The 22,385-nt window shown below is 42.3% G+C and overlaps 1 protein-coding gene across 1 annotated transcript; it reads right to left on the reverse strand.

Moving 5' to 3' along the window:
* Window positions 1-1,617: 1,617 nt before the first annotated feature.
* LOC143984185 (T-cell surface glycoprotein CD1c2-like) lies at window positions 1,618-20,511 on the reverse strand. Its single transcript, XM_077484482.1, has 6 exons — window positions 20,366-20,511; window positions 18,299-18,556; window positions 12,264-12,539; window positions 10,314-10,586; window positions 5,194-5,296; window positions 1,618-2,270 (listed from the first exon to the last, which is right to left on the reverse strand). The coding sequence occupies exons 1-6, from the start codon at window positions 20,412-20,414 to the stop codon at window positions 2,222-2,224; spliced, it is 1,008 nt and encodes a 335-aa protein (XP_077340608.1). The 5' UTR covers window positions 20,415-20,511; the 3' UTR covers window positions 1,618-2,221.
* Between the last annotated feature and the right edge of the window lie 1,874 nt (window positions 20,512-22,385).

Here is a 22,385-nt window from a genome sequence, read left to right on the forward strand (position 1 = left end):
ATCACACCATCCCTGTGCTGTGCTGACTTACTCCTGGGGGTTCTTATTATGAGGGGATCACACCATCCCTGTGCTGTGCTGATTTTCTCCTGGGCCTGCTTATTATGAGGGGATCACACCATCCCTGTGCTGTGCTGATTTTCTCCTGGGCCTGCTTATTATGAGGGGATCACACCATCCCTGTGCTGTGCTGATTTTCTCCTGGGCCTGCTTATTATGAGGGGATCACGCCATCCCTGTGCTGTGCTGATTTTCTCCTGGGGGTTCTTATTATGAGGGGATCACACCATCCCTGTGCTGTGCTGACTTCCTCCTGGGGCTGCTTACGGTGCTGCTGTCAGTGCTGTATATCACGGTGCTGGTGTGAGTGCTTAATGCCACGCTGCTGATGTCAGTGCTCTCTATCATGGTGCTGCTGTCAGTGCTGTATATCACGGTGCGGGTGTGAGTGCTTAATGTCACGCTGCTGATGTCAGTGCTCTCTATCACGGTGCTGCTGTCGGTGCTGTATATCACGGTGCTGGTGTGAGTGCTTAATGTCACGCTGCTGATGTCAGTGCTCTCTATCACGGTGCTGCTGTCAGTGCTGTATATCACGGTGCTGGTGTGAGTGATTTATGTCACGCTGCTGATGTCAGTGCTCTCTATCACGGTGCTGTTGTCAGATGACTCTATCACGGTGCAGGTGTCATTGCTGTATGTCACGCTGCTGGTGATCATCTCCTGCACCCTCTTATTTGCCTACCCTGGTCCCTGACCTTCCCTCTCCTCCATTGCCTTCATGCGCTCCACAGTCTTGAATTGTCAGAACAATTTCCCATATAAAAAAAGAATGCTTGTAGTTGTCGATCCCAGATTCACCTCATACATGTGTTATGTCATTGGCCATGTGGTGGGACTATGTTTGCCCAGCTAATAATTATTTTGTGGCTGCAAATTTGACCTATAGGTTTGCGAAGTTCACCTCCCATTGAAGTCAATGGGACCCGCCGCGAACTTTCCGGTTCGCGAACTATCGGCCGCGTTCGCGGTTCGCGTTCGCGAAACGTCCCGTCGGAAGTTCGTCCATCACTACTCTCCAGTTCCAGTATATCCTTCTTGAGGACTGGTGCCCAGAACTGTACAGCATACTCCAGGTGCGGCCGGACCAGAGTCTTGTGGGGAGAGTAAAGGGTGGCTGAATACAAGTGCACGCCACACTTTTCAGATATTTATTTGTAAAACAATTTGAAAACCATTTATCCTTCCACTTCACAATTATGTGCCACTTTGTGTTGGTCTATTACATAAAATCCCAATAAAATGCATTTACATTTTTGGTTATAACTTGAGAAAATGTGAAAAATTTCAAGGGTTATGAATACTTTTTCAAGACAAGGCATTGTATATGTTCTGTTTTTCCTAAATGTATCCTAAAAGACTACAGCCTTTTTCACATTGCGTATCCCTCCTCTATACCCTATTAGATATTAATCTCTTGTAACTTTTGTATCTAATTCCTGTAACCTAACCATGTACCCCCTCCCCCCTCCTGTTTGCGTTGCCTATTGCAGTATAAACTCTTTTGCATAATTCCTTTTACTCTAACAGCCTGGAAAGAATTGTGATCAGGACACCTTTCAATTTGTTATGTATTCCAATATGTTTATTTTTTTTTTATTAAAATAATTTAAACAATGTATTCCTAATGTATTCATAGATTCTACCATTATCCCCACTGGGGGTCAGAACACAGCAAAAGAAGACAAGGCCTGCTCCCCTGCTTCTGTTTATATGGTTTCAATAAAGTTGTTAATACATTGACAATTGATGGAGGGTAGCTTGGTTTTCCTTTTTTTTGTTGGCCTATGATGGGAACCAATGGGGCCTGGAACAAACATTTCTGTATTGCTCAAGTAACCCAGCAGTGCTAGGCAAGGAAGACAGTAAATGGGAAGAGAACTATATTTAATGAGACAACTTTGATGTTAATTCCTTAAATTTAAAGATGTTAATTCCTTAAATTTCAGGTGGCCAGCAACGGTGGAGCCCAGAAGCTACATGGTCATAGATGTGGCTCATTTGATCCTGCAGATCTAGTAGGAGAGGGAATCAAAGGTATGTTGTAGCATAAATAAGGATCAAAGTCTATTAGCTGTCAGCTTGATTCTGCAAGAAAGCACAGTCTTGACATAAGATCCATTTAGAAAATTTCCATTACGACAGTTCTCCAGACTTTCCTTCATAGGTTGCTCCTGTCTACAGTTGACCCAGCGATGGCTGTGTACATCCTAGGAAAGACAAATAATATTTTGCAGGCTTTATAGTAGCTGTCATTGTGTATCTAGTCCTGAACCTGGCATGAGATCTGTGGAGACATGTCAGTGCTCAGGACCAGAAGTATAGATTATATATTCTGGGCTTCATCACAATCCATGAACCAGGTCCACACAACTTCTCAGTATTATCAATCACCAGACCCACAAATATTACTCCAGCTGCCATGGGCCAATTGAAGGCTGTTGGTTCTATTGCTCTAATATATGTAACCTTTCCCAGAGTGTTCTACCAAAATTGTAGAGCTCAATAAATACTTTATATAAAATCAGTATATGCAACTGTCAGACTTTCTTGAAGTAAAACTGTGCTTTGTTCAAGCATAGTTTCCAACATATTTGTCGCAGTTCCCATGACACTGTCACCCCCACACCAGCCCACCCAGATCAAGCACACTTTCAGGGTGCTTCTGCTCAGATCATGGCCACTTTCTAGGTGTTCCCCCCCCCCCCAATTATGCAGAAACCACAGCATCATCGGGAAAGAACATTCACATGTGGTGGGACTGTCCTTCAAAATAAAGTACAGTTGGCATCTACAGCATGTCCATGCACAACTATGTAACAGGAATGTGCATTGAAGGTTCCTCTTCCTGGCAGCACACACTCCCCTTTCCTTCACTTCCCGGCTTCTCCATTCACCCAACAGGGGTGAAAAAAACTACATATTTGGATTTGGGGAGCCTGTTGCTCACCCCCTTCCCCCTGGTGATGGGCTCAACACTGTTATATGGGGGATGTAGACAGTCCCCAGCCCTGTGTAAGCTCAAAAGTGAATGCCCTGAAAATCTTAGTGGGGCAGGACAGGGTTTGTAGAAGACATGTAGATAAAGTAAAATTGCACAACCAAATACAATAATATATATGAAAAATATTATTTTAAATACAATTTAACTGCTACAATGAATAAACTGTGATGTTGAACACTCAAATAAGGCTTGGTACTTCTGTTCGGATAATGTAATAAAAAGCGTTGCCTCCGTTCCCAGGCGATGCCTTGTATGGGGAAATGCTTCGGGTAGAGCACCAGTTCTTGACATCACCACGCACCAGCTGGCTGGCTTGAGCCGCGACTGTTTGAAAAATATTGTATTGTTTCTTTTGGATGTCAGTGCCTGTGAAGTTTCTAATAAATCTTTTAAACTGGAGTACTGCACCATGAAGCCTCTTCCTTTGTGAGGAATATTACATGAATTTATGAGTTTTCTGTACCAAAAGTATACCTGCATTGAAGGAATCCCTGGAGGAGTGTTCCCAAGCTGAGTGATGCCTGGATGAGCGAATTTAATATCTATAATTTGAGATCCATCCTATATGGTAAGCGGCACTTTTTATTACATTATCTGAACAGAAGTACCAAGCCTTATTTGAGTGTTCAACATCACAGTTTATTCAATGGAGCACAGTATGGACTTGAATAAATTGTATTTACAATAATATTTTTCATATATATTATTGTATTTGGTTGCACAATTTTACTTTATCTACAATCTTATGAGCTGACACTTGATGTTGTTATTTCTCATGTAGATCCCTTTTTTCACTGTATACTCTATAGCCTCGTACACACTATCGGATTTTTCGATGAGAATTGTGTGATGACAGGCTGTTGGCAGAAAATCCGACCGTTTGTATGCTTCATTGGGCAATTTTGTCAGATTTTCTGTGGACAAATGTTGGATAGCAGGCTTTAAAATTTTCTGCAGACAAATGTCTGTTGTCAGATTTTCCCAGCGTGTGTACACAAGTCTGTTGGACAAAAGTCCAAAGTACAAACACGCATGCTCAGAAGCAAGGATGAGCCAGAAGCTGTCGGTCTTGTAAACTAGCGTTCATAATGGAGAATAAACATTTGTGACGCGGCAAATTATGAAATGTTGAAATAAAGCGCACATTCTCTTCTTCTTTAAAGCGGAGGTCCACCCCAAAATGGACCTCCGCTCATCGGAATCCCCCCCCCCTCCGGCGCCACAATTGGCACCTTTCAGGGGGGAGGGGGGTGCAGTTACCTGGATAATCCAGGTAACTGCACCCACTTCCGGGATAGCTGTCTGCGGAAAGGGCCGTAGATTACGCCCCTTTCCGCAAGTGCCCGCCCCTTCCGCAAGTGCCCCACTGCCTGCTGGGAAACACACAGATGCCAGAGGCAGCGGGGACCATCCTCATTGCGCAGCGCTACTCGCTCATGCGCAGTAGGGAACCGGGAAATGAAGCCGAAAGGCTCCATTTCCTGATTCCCATACCCAAGATGGCGGCGGCAGCACCCGAGTGACGATCTAGAGATCGGCTTCGGGTGCCGACATCGCGGGCGCGCTGGACAGGTAAGTATCACTATTTTAAAAGTCAGCAGCTGCAGTATTTGTAGCTGCTGGCTTTTAAAAAAAAAAAAGAAAAAACGCGGAGTCCCAGCGGAGTCCCAGCGGACTCCCGCTTTAATGGGATACTAATGAAGCTGCTTTGCTGGTGATACTGATGGAGTTCTGCCAAACGTATTTAAAAAGGTTTTTTTTTCTAGTGATATCAAGAATAATATTATGTTTTTTTTTTTTTTTTGGTCAAGTTACCACAATACATTATCCCGTAGTTTTTTATATCAAAGATACAACTATGTTGGTGTCCCTTGTTAATTTTACATTGTATTTTTTAAATGTACCTTCCTACTCCCAAACTATCTTTTGAAGCAAAGTGATAGTGAAGTTATTATTATTATTATTTTAATTTTATTTATGTATTTAATATATTTTATTTATTGTATTAATAATTTATTTGTATTATTTTCTAACAAGTTACACTTTAAATAAAACCATATGTAAAAATAAATCACACAACCTGATCTGAAAACCTGCACTTGTGTTTCTTGTTGGGTCATTGATCTTACCTGTTACGCTTACATCGGATCACCAACCAAGACAAGCCAGCAGTTAAGAGAATGAATCCAATTAGGATACCTGCAATCATGCCTGCTGGAGGTTTAGTATTTTCTGTACACAAGAAAACAAATGAATAGGATCAGTAACTGGATTTATTCAGCAGTAGAAATAAACAATAAACAACAAAAAAAAAAGAAAGAAAGAAAACTATTTCTACATTCCTGTACCAGGGCCTAGAATATGTGTGATTAGGTCCCACAACCAATTCATTAGCCTCCGTTCAAATAGACTGTTGCTTTGAAATTGTGCAACTATACTCGAAATCGCACAAAGCCGCATCTCAGTGCAACTTTAGGAACACAACCCCTTGATCGCCCCCTAGTGTTTAACCCCTTCCCTGCCAGTGACATTTTTACAGTAATTCATAGTTTCTAAGGTTGAATAAAGACACCAGTCCATCCAGTTCAACCTGAGTGAGTGTCTACCCCTATCCCTGTGCATTGCACACTCACATTGGTCCCTATCCTCAAGGAGCCCACAATCTAAGGTCCCCATTCATATACTATACTATATTTTGGACAGAAGCCAATTAACCTACCTGCATGTCTTTGGATTGTGGGAGCAAACCGGAGTACCCAGAGGAAACCCACGCAGGCACAGGGAGAACATGCAAGCTCCAGGCAGGTAGTGTCGTGGTTGGGATTTGAACCAGCAACCCTTGTTACTGCTAGGTGAGAATGCTAACCACTACACCACTGTGCCACCCAAATCAGTAATCAATGCATTTTTATAGCACTGATCGCTGAATGAATGCCAATGGACCCAAAAATGTGTGAAAAGTGTCCGATGTGTCTGCCAAAATGTCTCAGTCCTGATAAAAATCGCAGATCGCTGCAATTACTAGTAAAAATAAAGAAATAATAATAATAAAAATGCTATAAATCTATCCCCTATTTTGTAGACGCTATAACTTTTGCGCAAACCAATCAATATACGGTTATTGTTATTTTTATTACAAAAAAATATGTAGAAGAATACATATCGGCCTAAACTGAGAAAAAAAATAGCTTTTTTTTTTTAAGGGATATTTATTATAGCAAAAAGTACAAAATATTGTGGGTTTTTTTTCAAAATTGTGGCTCTTTTTTTGTTTATTGCACAAAAAATAAAAACCGCAGAGATGATAAAATACCACCAAAAGAAAGCTCTATTTGTGGGGAAAAAAGGACATCAATTTTGTTTGAGTGCAGCGCCGCACAACCGCGCATTTGTTAGTTAAAGCGACGCAGTATTGAATCGCAAAAAATGGCCTGGTCATTCAGCAGCCAAAACTTCTGGGGCTTAAGCGGTTAAGCAGTCATCAGCGGATTGTTCTAGAAAGCATTCGGTGAGATGTACTAAAACTGGTACACACAGAATCTGGTGCAGCGGTGCATGGTAGCCAATCAGCTTTTAACTTCTGCTTGTTCAATTAAGCTTTGGCAATAAAACCTGGAAGCTGATTGGTTTCTATGCAGAGTTGCACCAGCTTTTGCACTCTCTGGATTTAGTAAATGACTATGATTGTCTTTGCGTATATGTTCAATGGCAAACTGGTCTAGCCTCAATGTTCTTTTTGGACAGTAAAAGCTTGTTCTCAATGCATCTCACAAGCAGACCGATATGGTGCAACCTCTTTCTGATTGTAGATGCATTCACCCTAACTATTGCAAAAGTTCCCTGAACACCATGATAAAATGTTGGGGTTCTTGGGAAATTTATTTAGCCTCAAACGTTCAGCTCTTGGGCTGAATTTGCTGGGTCCGCCAGTCCCGGAAAAATTTGAAGTTGTTTGAAATCTAAGCCACTAGCAGATTATTTTCTTTACAGTGGAATAATTGATGTCAAATCATTTGGTGATCTTTTTAAAATCCTTGCCAGACTTATAGACATTCACAACCTTTTGTCTGTAGGCCTTATCTATTGAGACATGTCAATAGCAAAAAAAGAACATCAGACCCTAGATATCTGAAGTTTAAATAAAAGAAGTCCTCCTGCGCACTTCCTGAGGAGATTCTAATCTACTTTTTGGCACATAATATGAAACACTGGATTCTAATTTCATGGATTTGAAGCAATGGTAGGGGTGTACTTTAACAATTTGACAAATATTAATTTGTTTATTTGGATCATGAAAATGAATAGACCACGCCAATTATGTGTGTCATTTGTTCAGGTCTATCACCTTTATCTGTAAGCATGGTTTGAATAAAGATCCAGTTTGCCCGTTCAAATAGGTTGAAAATGTCATCAACTTCCACGGAGTTTAAAGGATTAAAAAGGTGAGACTTTAAATGAGACGCGAGTCTCTATCCCTGTGCATATATAAAAACAGGAATATGGGACTTTGAATGAGGTGGGAAATGAGGCCAGAGGATCAGTCACCATTTATCTAACCATTTTATTGATAAACAATAACATAACAGCACAATAATAGTCCAAATGCAGATTGACTGTCAAGTCATATACATGTACATCCAGATTGATACATTGTAATCATAGTAACAAACCCCCAAGTGGTGCAGGGCAGATGATCCTTAAGATGAAACACCCATTTAAAATGCAAAAAGTCACAAATTGGTTAAGTGTGTAGCGGCGGGCTCCTGAAGAGCACGCGCTATGTGTTTTTCAAAATTTAACTTTACCCAAACTACAGTTTGGTTTGGGTTTATTTGCCTAAATTTGACTTCTGTGTCAGTCTGACTGGACTGTGAGATGTTCAGCCTGGCCACAGGGGGCACTGTCTTTTGTGGCAGGCGTGGAACTTTGGTCTGGTCAGGTTCTAAACTTGCTCCCTCTCGGAGTCAGGTCAGTGGGAGTGGCCCTCTCGTTGTGCCCCCTGGGAGAGGGTATTTAAGACATGGACGTCACATGGTTCGGGGGTTCTGGTCCAGTATGAAGTGCTGAGTACATGGTCCTGGTCCTCCTGACCAGCCCCCAGGAAGGCTATGGCCTGGGGTGTGGATCCACCCAACTTTAATGCCTTGGGGCTGGCTAGCCTAAGGCAAGGGAACTAAAGGAGAATTCCAAGGTGGATGGGTGCTGTCTCCGGTTTGGGAAAGACCCATTGAACTTCGAGCATTCCAGGGGAGGACTCTTTAGAAGAACACCACGTACGGGTTGGTTTTCTTAACAAGAGCCTGGAAGGGCTGAAGTAACCAAGAGAATCCGGTATTTTGGATATCTCCAAGCGGGCTGAAAGATCCAGGTATCACACGAGTGTTCTACTGCTTAGTTTCCCTACATGTTCTGCAAAAACGTCTGTGACAAAGACTTTGTTCCTGAGTAAGCACCTTGTTGGCTGCTAGGCCTTGTGAGAGAGGGACTGTCCAACCTGAGTGTTCATCCAGCTGTGAATGGCTATTCTCTGGATGTAGTCAAAGTAAGCAAGTTCCTTAACATTTTTGGACTTTGACATTAAGAGTACCTGAACTTCCCTTTCCAACCCTCTGATCCCAAGTTGAAAGACTGTTCAATGGTTTAAGTTGCAAATAAAATCCATTCAAGTGGATCTATAGTCAGCCTCAAGTTACTGGACCATCTACCACGGGACATCCCCTAGACGTGAAACAAGAAGAACGGAAGGTAACGGTAAGCCCAAAAATAACCATCAGCTCCTTCAGAGGTTAGTGCTACAAGTAAAAACCTATTGGTGTGTAAACTGAGTAAAGAAGGTAATGAAATGGTGCATGTCGCATGCTCGACGAGTTTCGTGTATCAAATACTCATCAGGGGCGATTTCTGCACCAAAGTCTAAAAAAGGAAAAAAGGAGGGGAGTCAAATCAGTAAAAATTCAATGTGCATTATGGGAAGAGAAGTATCCATATAGGAGAGGCAAAAGGGCCACTAATCCCAGATGGATACTCACACGCCAAAGAAGTGTTTCACCTTTTAAGGATCATCTGCACTGCATCACTTTTGAGTTGTTACTACGATTACAATGTATTAATCTGGATGTACATGTATATGACTTGACAGTCAATCTGCACTTGGACTATTATTGTGCTGTTATGTTATTGTTTATCAATAAAATGGTTTGATATATGGTGACTGATCCTCTGGCCTCATTGCCCACCTCACTCAAAGTCCAAACTTCCTGTTTTTATTTTTTTTATATCAACTTCCATGGAGGAACTTATTTTTCTACATGATTGTGAATAATAAACAATAATTTATCAAATTAAATGTTATTAAGTTAGGGTAAATAATATTCAAATGTAGACTTTTCCTGTAAATGTCAAAAGGTTGAACCCCACATTGCTGCTGGTAAGCTGGATCACACGCTGGCTTCTAATGTATTTTGGGGATTGCAGCAGTCTTAGTCAGTTAGCCAGTAGCCATAGTCAGTTCACCAGAATTTCCAGTGTCACACAACTGTCCTAATAATTACATAGTCAGATCACATTGTGTCACAGACATTTATTGAGGGGTCCAAACCTGTAGGGATGGCACAAACAAGGCTTTTTTTCTATCAGAGAATAGGTGCAGAAACGCCCCCTTTCCAATTCACCCATTTTTCTCACCCCTTCCCACCTCTGAGCACCGTTCCTTGGTTCTACTCCCAACCCACCTTTCAGGACCACCCCTTTTAGAGAATACAGAACTATGTAACATTTGTGGTGCTAAGTAAATCATATGGAATTTCTTATAACAAGAAAGGCAGTAAAATAAATCCCCTGCAGTCAGTAATAATAAATCCTTCCAGCAACAATGGACCACCCACAACAAAATACCCCCCCAGAAACAATAGACTCATGGCATCAATAAACCCTCCAGCACACCCCAGCACCCCTTGCCTTTACATACATTTAGTGCTGGAGGTGGCAGAACTGCATTCCCCCACGTTCCCGCTGAAAAAAGCCCTAGGTACAAAAGGTACAAATTCACTGAGAAAATCTAATTATTGACCTATCAAAGTAAGAGGCCAGCACAGGATTCAGCCTCATGGTGTACACTCAAAATGTTTCCATCAATTCAAAAAAATATTGTCCCATTTAGTAAATCAACCAAATATTTTTTTTTTCACAATGCTGGAAAAGTAGAATACAACAAACTGACATAAAAATAATATTATAGAGAGGTGCTCACCTAATTGGATCATCAGAGGTTCTGTGAGACTGTCATGTTCCACTCTACAATATAGATCTTGCCCTTCTTCCTCATCTAAAACTACCAGTGTCACTATCTGGTAAGTGTTATCGCCATTGGGAAGGGTTCCTGTAGTTACGGTGCCATCCATTCTGTGCTTTCTGTTTCTCCACAAGCTCACATTGATGGATTCTGGGTAGAAACCAGTCACCATACATACCAGCTCATCCACCGAGTCTCTATGATGGCGGAAAAAGGAGACCTCGGGCTGGACTGAGAGAGAGTAATGAATAGAATAAAGCTAAATTTGTTTTTTTTAATCTTTATTTTTATTTTTTCACAGGAGGACATGGATAAGATGAAAGTATGCATATTCATAGTAAATCAACATATCAAAATGTACTGTACATGTAAAAAGAGGCTTATCAAGAAATTTGACAGCCAGAGACCATTCTGAGTCAAATAATTGCACGGAAAACTATTTGAGTTTCCAGTCCTTCATATAAACTAGAGGTCAAGGATAAAGTGAGGACTACCAACCAATCCAACCAGGTTGCCAGAAGTCAAAGAGATGAAAACAGAAGAGGAACCTAAAACGGGGGAGGATGAGGCAAGGGATGGCAATGGAGAGAAAAAAAGTGGAGGGATGGGACTAACTGAGGGTAAGCTTCATGAGGGCTGTCCCAAAGGGTTAAATCCTCTGCCAAGTTTTTAAACAAAACATAAAGGCTATCGACAACTGAATGACGAAAACATTTGTTTACTGATTCGTTAATCTAATTATTTAGTATCGGTAAATTGGTTGATTCGTTCAATTTGAATTTGGAATTCGTAATCGCAATTTGTTTTGTCTTTTTTCAAATTTTCTTTGAATTTACGGATTTTTTCAGTTCGAATCGTTCAAATCGATAAATTTCAAATCGGTTTAAATTAAAAATGTTATATTTTTGGGGGATTTGAATACAACAAAGTGAACAAATGAAAGATAATCTTCATTAAATAATTACAATGACTCTTTACGTCACCTTTGGCTTAACAAAAACAGCATTATTTTGAAATGGTCCTCTAAAAACACACACAGTCTTTGATTTCAGAAATATGTTTACAGTTCGAATTCGAATGGAATGCAATGTCAAATTTTAAGTTCGTTATTTGGAGCATTCATTTGTTTATACTGTAATTCGGGTATTCAGATATATACAAATATCAGAACAGCAAAAAATGTGTTGGAATTCATAATGAAATGCCTGTTTTCCATTAGAAGACCTGAAACAAGGATTGAATATTAGCCTACCCCCTCCTGGCAGTATAAAATGTGCATCTGCCAAGGGCACATATTGCTCCTGTAAGCCAATCAATTAAATGAACTAGTTAGGTTTGCCCTTGCACCACGTTTCCCGGAAAAATCTAAAAGGAATTCTATTGCAGGGGACAGACTTAAAACCCAACTTTGGGCTCAGACCCCCAATACCCTCCACTTCACCTGAGGCCCCCTCAGTGTATTATGCCTTTTTTAATACAGTCACTTTTAATCCAAGTTTTTCCGGCCAAGCACATTATGCGCTGGGTCTTTTTCCTATTTGCCTCCTCTCAGGCTCTGAGCAGTTCTATGCTGATGCAGACAGTGGCACTGACATGATGACATCAACACTGCTCTCTGCTGCAATGCACTTTGAATGAAGGGGGTTTTGGTTATGTACCCAAAGGGTGGGGCCATGTCATTCAGCTTGGAAGACTGTAGGCATCTGGTGGTACAACAGATGTACTTGAGTGCAGCTCTGGATTATGGTGAGTACTGCATCCTAAACTGCTGTTTATATTTCTTTCATCCTGACCAGAGGTCCATATATATATATATATATATATATATATATATATATATATACACATACATTATATACTGTATATCCACATCAATCTATTCAGAATTGTATTCTTCTTATCACTTACGTTTCCTCTTCAGAATTGCTTTCCCTGACCACAGGAGGGAGCTGGCCAGGGGTTGGCACACGACATTTAGGAAAAATTGGATGCTCTTGGTGGAATCGTGATCTTTATTTAGGGTATACTCTAACTGGGTGGCATTAGCATCTTCAGCCACCCAAATACCCAGATTGACATCTAGATACACCATATTATAACCATTAAAAGCCAGCTTGTAAAACATTCCCAGTGACTCTCCAGAGTTTGCAGGACATCCAGTGAGACATTGCACAATGAACGGACCTGAGGGGAAAGGCTGTGATTAATGGATGCTAAAAACACACAACAATGCCATACATTTCTACTTTATATAGCAAACATTTTAATGCCCTGTATACACGGTCGGACTTTCTGTTGGATTTTGGCCCAAACTTGTCTAGCATACACATGGTCGCACAGTTGAAAATCCGATCGCTCTGAACACGGTGACGTAGAACGCGTCTGACGGGACTATAAACGGGCCAGTAGCCAATAGCTTTAGTCTCATAATTTATTCTGAGCATGGGTGGCACTTTATCCATTGGAATTGTCTGCACACGATCGGAATTTAAACGATCGGATTTTGTTGTCGGAAAATTTTAGATCCAACTCTCAAACTTTTTGTGTCAGAAATTCCAACATCAAAAGTCCAATGGCGCCCATTTTCCAACAACACGATCCGATAGCACATTTTCCATCGGAAAGTCTGACCATGTGTACAGGGCATTAGACCGATATGGTCTATGTTGGGAATTGAACATATAACCCCGACACAGCAATCTCATAGTGCTAAGCACTTAAAACATATTTCTGGCCAGGAATCCACCCCAATAACGTTACCCCTTTCAGCTAATTCCCCAAGAGATCAAAAAACTCTAAACTTCATAAATACTTACCTAAATCCATGGTCATGCAATGTGTTGGATCTCAAGCCTTCTCTTTTCTGAACTGCAGAGTGAGAGGATCTTACTTTGGGTACCCATGACTCTATCTAGTGACATGGACAATTACAATTGGCTGTCAATGATTGAGGCCCCCACACAGGTCCTGAAGACCTCAGTGGTGATGTAATGATGTCTCGACAAAATGCAGCAACAAAACAGTTTGGCTTTAGGCCTGAGCTGCAGCAGTGTATCACCAGGCTTCACTGCCCAAATGAGGCACTGAAGCCAAAAACAGCAGCTGTAAAAACATCCAGTGTGCATGAGGCCTAATGGCCCGTACACATGATCTGAATATTGTACGAAAACTGTAGTCCGGGAAAGAATCGTACGATTTTCGGATCATGTGTACACTACTTTCGAGAGCCGATCACGACAGTTCATCCAGTATTATTCGATTGGACAAGCACGAAAAGCTTCCTCGTACGATACCAGATTGCACGATTTTCGTTTAGTCAGTATAGTTGTCGTCTGAAAATACAGTACAAATACATCACAACACATGACATTGCTTCCTATTTTCTTGTCGTATGAGAATTTTCGTGACTTTAGTTCCCTATTCAATTTTTACTTGTGACTATTAAGCGAAAAAAGTCATACGATCTGTCATATGGCATTCGGAATGTGTGTACGGGCAAGGGTCACATTTTAACAGACTAAGATGAGTAAAACAGGAATTTTACAAGTGTATTTTGGGTGGGTGGGAGTGGGTTGGGAATGAGTTGGAGACAGGGCTGGACTGGGACAAAAATTTGGCCCTGGACTTTATACAGACCAGCCCACTTTAATTTTGCAAACAAGCACAAAAACAGTTTATAAAACTATACGCAATTGTGCAAAAAACATAAGTAGTATAACATAAGGAGTCCTCACTAACCTCTTTTATTATTTCATTAATTCTCCTCTGTATTTTTCTCATCTTTCTGACATCACTGTGTGAAGTTGAGGGCGAGCCGCGCAGCCATTACTTTGTCACTGAAACCGGCCCACTGAGCCATCGGCCCACCGGGAAACTCCCTGTAGTCCCAATGGCCAGTACATGCCTGGTTGGAGATAACAATTGCCTAGAAATAGTTTTTAGATAAACTACCTTTGTAAGGTGAAATTAATAGGGAATAAAAAAATACATTTAGCATTCTATATAAAAAAAAAGTGTGAAAAATGTTTGTGTGCCGCAACTTAACAAAATGATCTATCTGTTGGCTGCTGCTATCACAATTTGTATTCCCACATACAATAAAGAATACCAATACACATAGAAGTGATTGTGCTGCCCAAATGATGTCACAATTAAGAATTCAATCAATGTAATACAAATACCATCTGTCATGTTAAATAAGTAAATATTAATTCTAGACCTTTCCAAAATTCTAAAAGAAAATAGAAAAACTAAAAAAAATAAAAAACAAAACAAAAGTCCAGATACAACAGTCCTGTATAATTTTCTTCACAGAACAGCAATAATAATAAGGAAATCCTAGATCTCCTATGTGCTCCAACAAGGCATGCAGTGATGCTTCGCCACCAGGTGAAATGGACGCTCACCTTATTACAAGACCCATAACTGGGCCAACACAGCTTTTGAGAGGATAATGTTTCACATACTGAATGCTGATCCTCATCTTTAGTCCTCTTTAATTAGAATACCAGCTCCAACGAGGATAACTCCGCAAAGTGCACAAAGGAAAGATAGGGGGAGAGAACTCCAATATTGTAGGATCTCATTAATAACACAGATTACACTAGCCTAAACCTAGGAATACATCTCACATTTTATTGATTAAAAACAAGCATCTCTGTAAAGTGCATTCCAGCAACATCGCACTTACTCCAGTGGTAATCACACGCCGCCTGGTTCTGCCTCCATGCGTAACGGCATCCTCCCACATGGCTTCGTCAGGAGAAAGCTGAGCGGCTGTGGCGGGCGTGATTTACGCACAATAATACGCAAACTGTCAAAAGGGCCCGCACATGCACACTAGAGACAATTACTTATTGCCAACATCCAAAAAAGATTCAGCGTACCGATTTCGGTGACCACGGGAAAATGGCTGATTTCGGAGACCACGGGAACCAATAGTACTAAACAGGCTCCTGATTATAATATGCATTAACAGCCTGAGCCTCTTAAGAATACACGCTCAGAAGCACCAAAAAATAAGCATAATAATCACAAAAATAAAAATATCCAATTCATTGTAAAATAAAAGGTTATAAAAATGTATAAGGATATATATACTGTAAATGTAAACTGATTAGCATAAATTGTCAGAGGTACCAACCTAAAAATAATTCCCCCCATTAGCCCAACTTCACCAATTAAATATAAATAAAAATAAATAATAATAAAAATAAAAATAGAAATAAATAAATATAAAAAGAAAAAAAGAAAATAAATATAAAAATAAACAAGCAAGCAATGTGGATGCAGGAATCTCTCCTCATCCCCATCAGAATACAAAGATCAGAGCTATGGCCATTGGCTGCATGTGCTAATCGAATGCTAATTTTCCAGCAGGACCATTCAACAGAAGCTGGTTTTAAGACTGATTCTGCTGAACAGAGAAGGATGCACACAGATCAAAATTCATCCCGTTCCTGCTAAACCAGCTGAATTTTGATATGTGTTAAGTGATATTACTGAAGGTTTAGCAGGCAAAGTATATAGTGCTGTTGATAAAACTAAGGGGAGCAATAGGACTGATATCCCTGGAGGTGTTTGGAACATTGAACATGATTGTGTAGTGCTGGAATATTGGTCAGAGCAGCGGAAATTGCTTTAATCAATGTTGCAACAACACCAAATCATGTTCTTGCTAGAGGATCACCAGCAGGAAGAAGCCGGTCTTGGTTCCTCCATATAGATCTTCGGTTATCACTAGAGGGATTGCCAGCAGGATGAAGGTGGTCATGATTTCTCTATATACTGCATATCTTTAGTTACCACTAGAGGGATCACCAACAGGAGGAAGGGAGTCCTGATCCCTCTATATAGAGCTTTAGTTATTACTAGAGTTATTACCAGCAGGAGGAAGGAGCTCCTGATTCCATAATATGGATCTTTAGTTTTCACTAGAGGAATCACCAGCCAGAGCAAGGCAGTCATGATTCCTCTATATAGATCTTTAGTTGTCACTAAAGGGATAACCAGCAGGAGGAAGGAGCTCTTGATTCCATTATATGGATCTTTAGTTATCACTAGAGGGATCACCAGCAGGAGGAAGGAGCTCTTGATTCCATTATATGGATCTTTAGTTATCACTAGAGGAATCACCAGCAGGAGGAAGGAGCTCCTGATTCTTCTATATAGATCTTTAGTTATAACTAGAGGGATCCCCAGCAGGAGGAAGGAACTCCTGATTCCTCTATAGAGATCTTTAGTTATCACTAGGGGGATCACCAGCAGGAATAACGCAGTCATGGTTCCTTTATATAGACCTTTAGTTATAACTAGAGGGATCACCAGCAGGAGGAAGGAGCTCCTGATTCCTCTATATAGATCTTTAGTTATCACCAGCAGGAGGCAGTCATGATTCCTCTATATATAGATCTTTAGATCACTAGAGGGATCAACAGCAGGAGGAAGGAGGTCCAGATTCTATTATATAGATTCTATTGATACATAAAGATACAGACAAGACAAAACAAGTCCTGAGATGGATGACAGAAATACTAAAAGGCCTGAGAGAGGAAACATTTCAGGAGAGCCTGCAGGGACTCAATCCTGGTACACACCACTCGTTTTTTGTTTTTTTTTGCTCAATCCAGCGCGTTGAACGAAAAAAACCAAAACTGATGGCTCTGGTCTGACGGCTCTCTTGGGTTTTGACAGGGGGATGGGCCCTTCGCCAAAACTCTCTAGTCAGCACTCTCAGCCATTGGACGCTTCTGTCAGACTGGCTGCTTTACACACGGGTCGAATGCCAGGCATTTTTTTATTGTTTTTTTTTCAACTGGCCGATGTCGTCCGACATGTATGGGGCTTAAAGTGATACTAAAATCTACTAAAATGTTATACTTACCCGCTCTGAGCAGTGGTTTTGTACAGTGCAGCCAAGTCTCTTGTGCAACATCATTGGATTGAGATGGGGCTCAGGTAAGCATGAGGGGGGCTGCTGCACACAGAAGGTTTTTTTAATCATAATGCATAGAATGCATTAGGATAAAAATATTCTGCCTTTATAACCACTTTAAGTATGTAGATTTCTTGAAGAAAGAAGGAAAAGGGGGACACCATTGAAACCTATAAATATGAAGGGTGTGAATAAGGTCCACGAGGGCAGTATTTTCAAAATGCATTTTAATCAATAACACGAGGACATGACCTCAAACTAGCAGGAGGACAGTACAAAATTAGCTTAGAAATGATGCTTTACCAAAACAGTAATTGATGTTTGAAACAAACTTCCAACAGAGCCAATGTGTCATTTAACAGTTATGCCGCATACACACGACTGGACTGTCCGGCAGACTAGGTCCAATGGTCTTCCTGACGGACTTTCGGCGGAGTTCCGACGGACTTTCCGAATGGACTTGGCCACACATGAACGGACTAAGTCCGTTCGTAAGTCCGTTCGTTTTGAACGTGATGGCGTAAACGGGTATTAAACAAGAAAGCTCAATAGCCAGTAGCCAATAGCTTCCCTTGCATCATATTTGGTCCGTCTGACCAGCATACAAACGGTTTTCCCGATTTTATAATTGAGTCCATTGGATAGATTTAAAACATGTTCTATTTCCTGGTCCATTGGATTTACTTTTTGAAAAACGATCAAACTAGCCCCCACACGACCAGATTGTCCGATGGACTAATCCCTTCGGACCTAGTCTGCCGGAAAGTCCGGTCGTGTGTACGTGGCATTATTGTAAAATGCTAAGGACAAAGTTCTATACATTGAAAGTAAAAACAAAAATAAAAAAACAGACAAAAAGTAAAAATGGGCAGACTAGATGAGATATGTTGTCTTTTTTGTCATCACTCCGGTTCTTTGTTAAATGAAGCCCAACAATCTGCATTGAAAGAAAAGATGGGTTAACAGAACTGGTGGGGATGGTTTAATTGGATCTGGCAGTGAGGTTTACCTTTCATTCCAGCAGTCTGTGCCTTCGCTATGATGTGTTTTTTGAAGTAATCAAAATAGTTGGTAAGACGCATCTGGAAGATGTCCCACTCAAACTCTGACAGGTTCCCTTTAGACCAGCTCTGGGTGAAGGTTATCTCTTTGGAGTTATTGTGGAAAGCATGGGTTATAATGCCACCAATCTGTGCGGTGCCCCAGGGGTATATGGTCATGTCCTCTGTAACTTCTGTTGTCTGGGTGAACGTGAGCTCAAAGCATTCTACACAAAAGAAGTAAAATGCATCATTAAAAAAAGGTATATTCTGCACAAGATGATAGGTGGGGGATCTTGTATATGTCTATAACACAACCACAAAGATTGTAAAGTAAATGAAAGTGATATCCATACAGTTAACATATAATATATATAATAGTTAATCTACCAGTGGTGGCTGGTGCTGTATATGGGGTGGCAAACAAGACACCCCGTCGTACCGCCATCCCCCCCGGTCATTCGGCCCCACACTTACCCCATCTAGGTTGCAGGGAGCTTCGGCTCCTTCCTGCATCTTCTCCTTCTTTGCATCTCGGGCTTCACAGCGGCTTCTACCCTCCTTCCCTTGGCACAATTTGCAGTTACAGTCAAAAATGACTTGGTCATGAAGGGAGATAAACCTTCTGGTTGAAGAGATTAAATCCCCTCTGGTCACATGATCCAGCAACCATGTGTAAGGGAGCATTCAACAATGGCTGCAAATTCCAGGAGCCATGACATCACCCATAGGCTCCCATGGCCCAGCTTTTGTTGGCCCTCCCACCTCCCACCTCTCCCCTGCAGCAGCGACTTACCTAGGCGGATGCCGCATCGGAGCAATGCTGCATCTCTCCCCCGCCACCTTTTCACTGAGAACCGAGCCACGGAACACCACTGATGGTTCAGTTCTCTCACCTCCCCGAGTTGAGAGCTGCTGCCTGTCAGTCAGCATCTCTTCTGCTCTGCTCCTCCACGCTCATTGGAGCGCTAGGCTGTGGAGGGGCGGGGAGTGGCTGTCTCAGCGGCTCGCTAAGCGGTTGAGACTGCCATCAGTCCAGGTACCTGGAGGATCCAGACTACCTATATCGGGATGATGCAGTGCCTGGACTGATCTTGGTGATGTCAGCAGAGGGCGGACTTTAGACCACTCTCTGCTGAAAACAGGTCACAGGAGTGCAAAATTAATTGCACTTCTTTGACCCGTAGGAAGAGCTCAGCCAAACAAACTCAGGCTGGACTTCTTCTTTAAGATCTTTCAATTTATTTGTGAAGATGAAACATTAATCTTTCACATTTTCTAGGACAATCCACTCCTTCTTCAGGGCTCATAAAAAGCACACTAAAAGGCTGGGGACGTAATGTTTACCATAATTAACACTGTCTGTACTGTGTTGACAGAACTCATTATCAGTTGTAAACTAGAGGTGCACACTGTCTGTCCTAACAAAGAGGAGTTAGGACTCTTAAGACTTGGGTGGTACATTGTATGTTAATGCTTTTTTTTTTAAAGTCTTTTAAAGTCAAGTTTTTTTTCACTCTGTTCCCATATTGCACATTGTAAGCTATTTTAACCAATAGAAGCTGCCTATAGTGTCAATTGTATAAACATGCTACGAAGAAACAACAAGAAAGGTAAGAAATATTTGTTTGAATTATTTGTTGGTATGCTGTGCGAATGGGTACAATTAACAAATAATAATCAGTGTTTGTCAAATGTGAATGCAAAGAGTGAAACATAAGCCATATGACTAAAAGCTGACTGTTGTAAGCACCATTATAGTGTTAAATGGTGTGCCCAAACCCCTTTACCTGAAAACTTTTACATGATAAAGTGGAAAATAATGCACTTTCTAGCAGGATCAACAGGTAATAAAATCATGTTATGAGGGGGACTAAAAAAAAAAAAACAACTGCTGTGTTATTTCTACTGACAGACCGCATTATATCATGTCATTTATATATGTACGTAGCGACACATTAATACCAGGCAGCTGTAAGTAATAAGCTTTCAGCTTACCTGGCACTGCCAAAATCTTTACATTATTAGTATCTTACCTGCAACTGTGACACAACTCAGCAGAAGGCAGAGAAGGCAGCCTGGCATGATGATGGTAAATGTTCCTGATGTCAGAGGTGCCGACTATTTGCAAGCCTATACATGTGACTGCCTCACTTCCCTGAAAAGCTGCCGTGCATATAGAAACCATTGTCCCATCCATTGTGTACTTTGAGGTGTGTTTCACTTCAACATTTACCCAATGATACACAACTTGCTCCAGTCTCGATAAAGCTCACAAACTGATGTATAGGGTTACTCTGATAGGAACCTTGATGTAAAGGGGAGTTTTGATATGTAAGGTGATGGGGGGCTTCTGATGTGAAAGGGGAAGGGGGGGGGGGCAGTGGTGTCACTAGGGTTGGTGTTACCTGGTGCAGTAAAACATGGTGTCACCCCCCCCCCTCTATTTTCGTACCGGCAGCCCAGAGCTGGAGCTCCTTGGCGTGCATTGCAGCAGCCAATTAGGCCTAGAGCAGGTTAGGCACTTCCAAATGGCTCAGTCCATAGGAGCAGCAATAGATAATGGCCGACAGGCCCTTTACCAGACCCAGTGAAACTGCAGCAGTGATCCCTCCAGCTGGATAGTCACTCACTCTGGGTTTCCCAGGTCCACTCTGATCAGTAGTGGCAGTGACCCTGTCTGTCTCTCTGGTGGTGAGGGTACAGCATGGCTCTCTCTCTTTGGTGGTGCGGGTACAGCATGGTTCTCTCTTTGGTGGTGTGGGTGGAGCATGGCTCTTTCTTTCTCTCTGATGGTGTGGGTGGAGCATGGCTCTCTCTCTGGTATTTCAGGTACAGCATAGCTCTCTCTCTGATGGTGTGGGTACAGGATCGCTCTCTCAATGGTGGTGCAGGTACATCGTGGCTCTCTCTCTGGTGGTGTGGGTACATCATGGCTCTCTCTCTCTGGAGGTGCGGGTACAGCATGGTTCTCTCTCTGGTGGTGTGGGTGCAGCGTGGCTCTTTCTCTCTCTCTTTCTCTCTGATGGTGTGGGTGCAGCATGGCTCTCTCTCTGGTGTTTCAGGTACAGCGTAGCTCTCTCTCTGATGGTGTGGGTGCAGCATGGCTCTCTCTCTGGTGTTTCAGGTACAGCATAGCTCGCTCTCTCTGGTGGGGCAGGTAGAGTGTGTCTCTCTCTGGTGGTGTGGGTACAGCGTAGCTCTCTCTCTGGTGGTGCAGGTAGAGCATGTCTCTCTCTCTCTGGTGGTGCAGGTACAGCATGGCTCTCTCTTTGGTAGTGTGGGTACAAAGTGGCTCTCTTTGGTGGTGCGGGTACAGCGTGTCTCTCTCACTCTGGTGGTGTGGGTACAGCATAGCTCTCTCTCTGGTGGTGTGGGTACAAGGTGGCTCTCTCTCTGGTGGTGTGGGTACAAGGTGGCTCTCTCTCTGGTGGTGTAGGTACAAGGTGGCTCTCTCTCTGGTGGTGTGGGTACAGCGTGGCTCTCTCTCTCTGGAGGTGCGGGTACAGCATGGTTCTCTCTCTGGTGGTGTGGGTGCAGCGTGGCTCTTTCTCTCTCTCTTTCTCTCTGATGGTGTGGGTGCAGCATGGCTCTCTCTCTGGTGTTTCAGGTACAGCGTAGCTCTCTCTCTGATGGTGTGGGTGCAGCATGGCTCTCTCTCTGGTGTTTCAGGTACAGCATAGCTCGCTCTCTCTGGTGGGGCAGGTAGAGTGTGTCTCTCTCTGGTGGTGTGGGTACAGCGTAGCTCTCTCTCTGGTGGTGCAGGTAGAGCATGTCTCTCTCTCTCTGGTGGTGCAGGTACAGCATGGCTCTCTCTTTGGTAGTGTGGGTACAAAGTGGCTCTCTTTGGTGGTGCGGGTACAGCGTGTCTCTCTCACTCTGGTGGTGTGGGTACAGCATAGCTCTCTCTCTGGTGGTGTGGGTACAAGGTGGCTCTCTCTCTGGTGGTGTGGGTACAAGGTGGCTCTCTCTCTGGTGGTGTAGGTACAAGGTGGCTCTCTCTCTGGTGGTGTGGGTACAGCGTGGTTCTCTCTCTGGTGGTGTGGGTACAACGTG

This window comes from Lithobates pipiens, unplaced genomic scaffold, assembly GCF_037356315.1.
Source record: "Lithobates pipiens isolate NorthernLeopardFrog02 unplaced genomic scaffold, aLitPip1_a1.2 Scaffold_1, whole genome shotgun sequence".
NCBI lineage: Eukaryota > Metazoa > Chordata > Amphibia > Anura > Ranidae > Lithobates > Lithobates pipiens.

Bases quoted from the DNA above. Each gene is read 5' to 3' on its own strand.
- LOC143984185 (XM_077484482.1), bottom strand. From the start codon at position 20,414: ATGCCAGGCTGCCTTCTCTGCCTTCTGCTGAGTTGTGTCACAGTTGCA. The intron at 12,540-18,298 runs GTAAACCTCACT...CTTTCCCCTCAG, and splicing joins ACAGACTGCTGGAATGAAAG to GTCCGTTCATTGTGCAATGT. The intron at 10,587-12,263 runs GTAAGTGATAAG...ACTCTCTCTCAG, and splicing joins AGCAATTCTGAAGAGGAAAC to TCCAGCCCGAGGTCTCCTTT.